The sequence below is a fragment of the Pteropus alecto genome, unplaced genomic scaffold (genome assembly GCF_000325575.1).
Source record: "Pteropus alecto unplaced genomic scaffold, ASM32557v1 scaffold25, whole genome shotgun sequence".
NCBI classification, from domain to species: Eukaryota; Metazoa; Chordata; class Mammalia; order Chiroptera; family Pteropodidae; genus Pteropus; species Pteropus alecto.
The window spans coordinates 14,172,037-14,181,043 of record NW_006441955.1 but is presented as its reverse complement, the minus strand read 5'-3'; the positions used below and the strand labels follow the sequence as shown (position 1 = coordinate 14,181,043).

Below are 9,007 nucleotides of genomic sequence, written 5' to 3'. Positions count from 1 at the left end.
TTACTAAGCCTATATTTCCATCTAGAAAAGAGGGCACATTGCTAACAAGCCAAAGAGCTAAAAAATGAGGTAAACAAGATAAATGCAAAAAATAAGATCTTTCATTCCCCTAGCTTTGTGACAGCACATTCACTGAGTACTTTGAAATAAGCATATGAGAATAAATGACTACTACAACCTAGCCAACACTGCAGAACTGACATGGAACCTTTTTGCTCCAGCATGATAAAGCAGAAGACGCCTCTAAGAGTCCAGAGTCTAGGCGGAGATTAAGATTCCTTCCTTAATCATTGCTCTAAGAATCAATGATTTCTGAAGATATTGTAATAATTTCTTTTTGTATTTTACTACATAATTCCTCATTAGATGTAATATAGTTTCTGAGTGAGAAATCTGGAAGAGGAAAAGATATTTGGAACTAAGAGAAGAATGAAAAGTTAATTGGTACTATAAAACTAGGATTTTTATTTTGTTTTGTTTTGTTTTTCTATTTCTAAGTCATGTGTTAACAAGGATAATAGAAATGGGAGTGAGTATTAATGGAGACAGTGATTCCTTCATGGAGGTTCATGCCCTATCTCCATTTTTGGCAACCAGTAGGTAGCAAAGATATCTCCCACTTGGATTCATATGAAAGGAAAAAATTATAAATCTTGTTGCTATGTTTTAATAATGGAATAAGCTGTTATTTCCAAAGGGTTCCTCCGGATGGTTCAGTTAGACAGCAGAAAGTGAAACAGTAGCTATTTCAAGTTAATAGGATAATATATTCTAGATACTTAAAATTACTTACTTTAAATGCCATTCTTTAGAATGTTTCAGCTCCATTTTCTTCCACTTATAATACTGTCCAATGAAATTTAGATCTTTAAACACTGAAATTAAAGTATAAAAAAGGAGCTATGCACGTATTCTTTAATAATAGTGCAAAGCTTGAAATAATTCACTTCTTGTTAAGTTGATATGTGGCAATGACACACTATATACTTCAATAGATATTACAATGCTCAGACAATTCCAAATTTTTTCTTTTTATTTGAACTTGGTAATACTGGATATTGTTTGAAAAAAGTAGATTGTGACTTTGAAACTTTTCATTATAATGACATTTGTGTATATATCTTATGTAGCAATGAAGAAGGTATTAAAATAACTCATGTAGAAACTACAGAGACCACAATATTCTAACCAAGCACTTCAAGTGGAAAAATAAAATCTTGGAGTTAGAAGTGACATTACAGATCTTGATCTTCCACAAAGTAAGAATTTGCAATAGATGATCATCCAGGCTCTAAATGAATCCCTTGCCAACAACAAAAAACACTCCTCTTTGTTGTTGGGAGACAGCCTGTCCCATTGACAGACAGTAAGGTCACAACGTCCTTCCTTAATCTGAGTGCTGAGTTTCCAATGGTCCTAGTTCCGACCTCTGGGGCAATAATGAGTAAAGTTCTTCCCTCTCCCATGGGAGAGAGCCCTTCTAATATTTGAAGATAGCTCCCAGGGTGGCCTTAGTTCTTTCAACTGTTTCTTAAGACATGATTTCCTAGAGACCCAATCAACTTCACCATCCTGGCAAAGAAATTTATTGATGTTCCTATTAAAGTCTACACCCAGAACTGGCTCAGGATGTTGGTTTTGTCTGAATAATAAAGATGCAAATTAGTTACTACCTTCCTCGATCTGTGTGCTACCTTTCTATCAACTCAGCTCTGATCTGTCTTAGTATGTTCTGGAAATTCCATTACACCACTGGCTCATATGTTTGTGGTTAATTGTAAGCCTTATGCCTTCAATCAAATTCACATAAAATCTATTATGCTTAAGGCACTGGTAGTTTGTACATGAAATACTATTAAGTCAGATCGTATACAAACATATACTCTATCTAGCTAGCTAGCTACCATCTATCAATCATCTATCATCTCCCTGTTTCTTACAATTGTCCTAGGTTTACAGTCTTGAATTGTTTAACCAACTAGATGCTCTCCACTAGTCTTGCACTCATCTAGAACTTCCTTCGTAACAATGATCAATTAATCTCTTCTTGCTTGATGAAATTTGTCGTCGATAAAAAAACATTTAAAGTGAATAGTTTTCTTCTATTAATATTACATGATTTTCACCAGCAATGTTCCTATCTATTCTTTAATTTTTTTTCTTACTTCGAACATGCCCAAGCACACATACATACACATTCTTATAGGCTTTAATAATACTCTTCATTTATATCTGGATATATACTCCTCTTTTCCATTAAGGAGGGTAATGTGAGCTCCCCAAAGTTCTTAGTGAGATCTTATTGTTTTCTTTAGATTACAATAACTAATGTTAATAGAGTTATTACTATATAATGGGCACTGTAAAGAATGTATGCAGTGGTTACCATTATAATACCCACTTTACAGATGAACAAACAGAAAGGTTGAGTAATGTTTTCTATGGGGCTATTCATTCCAATTAATTTTATATCATTGACATTTTCTTTATTGCTCCCTCTACTATCTCAGAGAGGAAAAACGCCACAGTATTTGTACAAACTTTTATTTTAATGCTTTCTATTTTACTCTTATAATTTTTTCACTTGCCTGTCCGTTTTACCACCTGACTGTAAACTCCTCAAAAAGCTTATTATAATACTTACCTTTTTGTCTTCAATACACAGCCCATTGTCTAGGCAAGAAGATGCTCAATAAATAATGTTGATTGGAGGGAAATAATAAAGGAATGAGAACAGGAGAAAGAGAGAGAATAAGAGAGAGTGTGTGAGAGCACAAGAGAGCGAACAAGAAAAAAGGACCTGTGAAATCAGAAGTTCTTGAAGTTGAAATTCCCCCATCAGTATCATATCTTGCCTTTGTGGCAGCTTTGCAGTCTGGTAGAAAATCCTCTCTTGCCACAATATAGTTCTTCCTTCTCTTCCTTCTGCAGATTACCAGCCAACACTTTCACTGTTTTTTTGTTTTGTTTTGTTTTGTTTATTGTTCCCCATATGCACACCTCTTGTCCAACATCTGTATAGATCGATCTTAAAATGTTTTCCCCACTGCTGGGACTGTCATGTCCAAAGAAATATAATAGCATCAACTTGCATGTTTTATTTTCACACATATTATCTCATACTAACCATAGAACAACTTAAAATAGAAAAGAATGTTTTTGTCAATAAATGGAAATTTAACAAAATACAAAGAGTTAAATGACTATCCTAAATCACAAACTATTACAGGGCTGAGTCTCTAACTTCTGACATCATGCTCTTCCCCTTAGAGCCTTTCCAACCCTTGGTTGTACATTGTAATCACCTGGGGAGCTTTAAAAACTACTGCTGCCTGGTCCTGCTCCCAGATCCTGATGTAATTGGTCTGAGGGTGTGCCCTTTACATGGGAATTTTTACAAGCTCCTCTGGTGGTTCTAATGAGCAGTCAAGACTGAGAACCATGCATTAGAATTAGACAATACTGCCTCTTGCATCGAAACACAGTTTGGAGACACTTGCCCTTATTGCTGGCTCAAAAACTCAAAGAATGAAAGTCTCCTAGGGTGAAAGCAAGCATCCCCAGGATGCTTCAGGCTGTTTGGTCTGTCTTGATGACAGCAAACATCAGGAAGCCTCTGCTCAATATTACAGGGTACACTGGTCTGAAGGAATTCTTTTCCTTTAACATAAACATTTCCTTATGGGGATCATATTCTGTCATTAAGGTGCTGTTGCCCACAACCAGATGTAGTGGTTTGTTCTCTGCCAAACTTTTTATTTGCCATTCAATAGTGATGGACAGAGAATAGCGAATCATCAGTACATTTTCCCATATGATTGCCTATGATTATGAACTAAAAAATATAATTATTGAAAAATGTACTGCAGATACTTCAGAGTTTGAATTTAAATCTCAGGCTATCAGGAAATAACAATTTTATATCATATTATAAAGGCAGTACAGTATGATAGAAAGCAACAAATGTGGAGTCAGAGGATCTGGTTCAAGTCCTTGAACCACAGTTTACTTGTAGTAATTAATAATAGCCATACTTATTGAGCAGTCACTATGTGTTAAGCACTGTTGTAAGTGATCCAACCTATGATGCATGTGCTGTAATTATTCTGATTTTATAAATAAGAGAACTAGGACACAGAGAGGTTAAGAAACTTACCCAAGGTCACACAGCTAGTAAATGGCAGAGCCAGGATTAAACCCTGGCAATTTGGATCCAGAATTTACACTCTTTATCAATATATGTTATTCCCTCTTACATACGTGACCTTAAATAAATTATTTAGCTTCCCTTGGTCTTGGTTTTCTCATTTGTAAAACAGAGTAATAATAATAGTAATGCCTAACTCATAGGGTTTATAAACCACTGTGCATGACATATATTAGGTGTTTAATAAGTATTGGTTGATAAATGAATAAAAAAATAAATTCGAGATGATTAAAAAACATAATACAGAGTCTACTCTGTAAACCATTATACAAGAATAAACGTATTATTATTATGGCACAGATGACTATAGAGAGATTTGAGGCACAAAGATATAGAAAACAGTTATCCAAAATCGAAATTTAACCACTCATCACTATTCATAAAATAAAAAGCTTTTAACAATATGCACAAGAGCTTAATCTTTCCAGTGATAAGGTTGTAACTGCAGAAAATAAAGTTATTAGAAGTTTTCCTTTTACTTCTGAGTAGTTGAAGAAACATTCTATAATCTAAAAGCTTCATCTTTATTATTGCCAGGAAATTAGGCTGTTAAAAAAGATAGTATTGGATCTCATCCAGTTGAATTATCCAAAGACAAAATGGCCAGCAGCAGATGTAAGGTTTACATTTATTTTTTTAATTAAGTGCTGGTTATTATTGAAGGAAAGCTCTTGAAACATTCTTATAACAAATCCCTGGGCGAAGAAGAGGCAGGGTGATTGTGAAATATTGCGCCAAGGGCTAGAATCAAAGTCTCAGAAATTCTTTTGGGCTAGAGGTAACCATTACCAGCTATTGCTTTCACAAAGAGGGATAAATTACATACTAAGCTAGTGACAGATGTAGAAACAAGAACCAAATTAAACATTTGGTATCAAACTCTTAAAGAAGAAACTGCAGTTAGTGATGCCTCATTATTTTGTTTCATTTTTAATTGTTCTTTATTGCAAGACAATCATTTCCAAATTTTGTTACGTTTTGGCAATGTGCTTCTATTTTTTTTTTTTTTTCCTAGCAGTTTGGTGTCTCCAAGAGCCTCTATATATTTACATGTCATTCCATAAAGTGCCATCTTATACCAATCGGTTTGGTTTTTGATTGAGGGAATTAGATGCTTGAGTCATTCATTACAATGTGCCAGTTGCACAATGTTGGTTAAAGATTATTGCCTCCCAGAGCCCATCTGAGCTTCTCAGTGCCTCACACACGGTAGGCACTCAAGATGTGTTTGCTGAATTGACTAAACAGCATCTAACCACAAATCTTTGAAATGAAGTAAATACTTATGTACTCTGGTATCAAAAATAATAAAATTTTTTATACTGATAGAGTTGCTAAAGACTGTGTTTTTTAAAGTACCTTAAGATATTTTTCTTAACCATGAATCCATGAGTGAGTGAGGAAGGTCATACATAAACACAAAATAATTAATAACCAACGTCCTAAACGAACATGTAACTTCTTAGAAGTTATTGATCGAATTTAGTTTTTATATTTGTTAAACTTAGTACTACTTTATGCTGTAATTTGTGCCTTAAAACTGGAAACGTCTTTTGCACGTGATATTTTGTTCTATTGAAACTAATTATGAGACCATTATAATGATAAGTAGAAATTTGATGAGACCACAAATTAAGGCAGTGGTCATGGGGTAGAGTGGAAGAAAAACACTCATGATGTTGTAGGAGATAAAATCAATAAGGCTTAATGAGGGAGATGAAGTGTAGGAAACTTCTGTGATTCTGGTTTAGGCAAGTAAATCAATGGTGATCTACTGCTAACCAAGAAAGTTAATAAAGGTGATAGGTTTTAAGGCAAGATAATGAATTCAGTTTGGGACATCGTAAGCATGAGATACCTGTAATACATGTGAGATGTCCAATGCACAGTTGTAAATATGCATGCAGAATTCAAGAGAAGGCCTGGCCAGAGATGAGGCTTTAGGAATTACTGGAAGGTAGGCTAATGAAAATCATGGTGGTGGATGAGGTCTCTCAGAGAAAGTGGGTAGAGCAGACTAAATAAAGAAGTTTTTGCTAAGGATAGAGGCAGCGGAGCACTAAGGAAGGGAGGAGGAAAACTATGGATGTATAGTTTCATCTAATACAAGGAGAGCATAGCTGATGACTGGGCAAGTTAAGACAAAGCCTAAAAAATAATCACTGCATTTGGTTGATAAATGAATAAAAAAATAAATGACTGGGAATTAGGAAGTCACTGGTAACTTTCAAAGTCATATTTCACTAAGTGTGTATAGACTGGATAATCTGCTTTGATCCAAATGAAATAGTACTCTAAATATGTGATTAAATGGGACCAGAAAATATATCTAACTCTCTCCTGTCTTTTTAATTCCTATGTATAATAGCAACAGATGATTTTTCCTTAGATTGACATAATTGCAAGCCCTACATTTATGTTTGTTTACTGTCTTTCTACTCAATACTTTCTCTGGTCTGAAGATAATTGATTTTAGCCTATGAAGGCTTCTTAGCAAGAGGAAATCTTAGCAAAGTGAAGGGAGTAAAGTAAATCTCATGAGATTGGGAACTTCATCTTTTCTTTCTCCAATTGCCTATCTTTCCTTCTTTCTTTAAATCAGACTTCAATCCAGGGCTTTACACAAAAGAGGAGCTAAATTAGTAGTTGTTGAATGATTAGTATATAGAGACAATAGAGAACTTTATCAACCTCAAACTGCAAATATATGTCAATTAGTATTTGAAAGCAAGACAAGCTGAGAATAATTAAGAGATTAATTATACATAAACTATAATAATACTGAAAGGGCACAGGATAAGGCTAGATCATCTTACTTGAATTTCTGTGATATTTTGTAGGTTTCGATGTAGCTATTTCAGACCATGTCTTATAGTAATCATCAAATGAAATTTTAATTGATCTGAAAATATAAATTAAAATCAGACAATGAGTAGTTTGCAAGTTTGCTTTTTAAAATTATTTTACCAGAGCAAATTGTTTCATATAACAATATCTTTCCACAAGACATAAAACAAATTTTCAGTTTTTAACAACTCTAACATTTTAATTCCTCCACTAATACGTACACATCACAAAAAAAGAAGGTATGTCCAGATCATTTTTCAATAATAAATGTAAATGTACACCCATGTGTGTATTGTAAAAAGAAAAACATAAGTTTAAGATATCTGCCTTTTATGGCTAACATTAAAAAAGAACTTCAAGAAAAGATTTATACCTGTACGTTTTCTTTCTACTATAAACAATTTTCTTATATTCTACATCAGCTTATAGTAAAATCACCTTTATTTCCTTTTTATTATGAGAAACAAAAGACCAGAATTGAGATTAGTTTAATTTTTTACACAGAATCTGGCTATTTTTAAAGAGGAAACAAGAACTCGTTTCTACTCTTTCTGCCTGTAGTTTTCCTTCTCTGAGCTAACACTTCTGTGTCCTAATGGGAGAGCAAAGCTTGCTGTAAAGTATTCAACAGGAACTGTAAAACAGTTCTCTTAAGTAACTGCCTTTTCAATTTTTTTTTCTACAAACTTTTTGAATGCAGAGATTGTCAACATTCTGCAAACAAAATATTACTTTGGAATATTTTTCAGACTTGTGAAATCACCAGTTGATTGGCTTAGATGTTTAAATATCAAATGTAAAAGACTGTGTGTCTGTTTTCCATTCTAAGATCCTAGCTTTCTAGAGGAAGAAGTAGCTTTTCAGTTAGAACAAGTCTCCTAGCACTAATTTTTATATGTACCTTAAATATTTGACTAAATTTTGAAATGAATGGGGCAATATCTAAATATGTTAATGCATTCATTTATTTAAATAATTCCAGACATTTTAAGACTAACATTTTTCAAATGTTCTATTGCTTTTGCAATCATACTTAAGTAGAAATCTGAAACTTGGTGAAGATAAATTAATCACTACTATTATTGCTTCCAGAGCTACATGCAGTGCCTTATACTACTAAATGATATGCTAAACTAACATTAATTTCCCAAAGAAATGATTCAGCAATTGGCAATGGAGGTAACAAAATGAAAGGCTGTATTATATCTCCTGCATGAAAAAGCTTGTGATCAATTTGCTGTCACAGATCATTTAGCAGACAACAATGACCCAAGAGGAAGGAAACTGTCAACACACTGTCTCGTGAAAAAAAATACACCATCTTCAGGCACAATCGTCTCCATTGTTTTTTGTCTGTTTGACGATGACCCATGACCCTCTCCCTTCCCAATGGTGTCCTGTTCAATTTCAAACTGTTAGCCTTCAGGGGCTTTCTTTTCTTTCCCCAGAATAATTAAAAATATTACCCTAAAAGGTATAACTTTAGTATAGTTTGAATATACAAAGCAGAATATCTTAAACATTTGGGAATATTTGCATTTGCAATTCTGTAAAGAAAGCAGCTCCTTAAAATGAGAGAACAGTAACTGTTTAACTTTTATTCAGATAAATTACTAAATTTACAGGGATACATACAGTATAAAAATATGTATGTTTATAGATTCAACCAGTAACAGAAATTTATTGAGTATTATTACTGGCATTATGAATACGAAAAAGTAGAAGACATAATTTTAAATCAAACATCAGAGCTCACTATCCTGTTGGGAAAATAAGATGTATACCTGAACTAGTAAATAGAACAGCTTTATTTATATATTAACCTCATAAAATGTTACATCATTCAACACAGACATTTGGAGACCATAACGACAGATACTTTTTGGCAAAGGCAGTAAGCAGAAAAAAGTCAGAATAGGGGAGATATAACTTTGTTTTGGAGCCATTAGGGAA

The 9,007-nt window shown here is 33.6% G+C and overlaps 1 protein-coding gene across 1 annotated transcript in view; it reads right to left on the bottom strand.

The window, feature by feature from the left end:
- Positions 1–789: 789 nt before the first annotated feature.
- The window catches only part of UBE2U (ubiquitin conjugating enzyme E2 U), a 34,376-nt gene continuing 26,158 nt past the window's right edge, over positions 790–9,007 (bottom strand). Inside the window, exons 7-8 of the mRNA XM_006919277.1 lie at positions 7,024–7,109; positions 790–875 (exon numbers count right to left, since the gene is read on the bottom strand). Coding sequence (XP_006919339.1) covers positions 790–875; positions 7,024–7,109 — 172 coding nt within the window. The remainder of the gene's footprint in view (positions 876–7,023; positions 7,110–9,007) is intronic.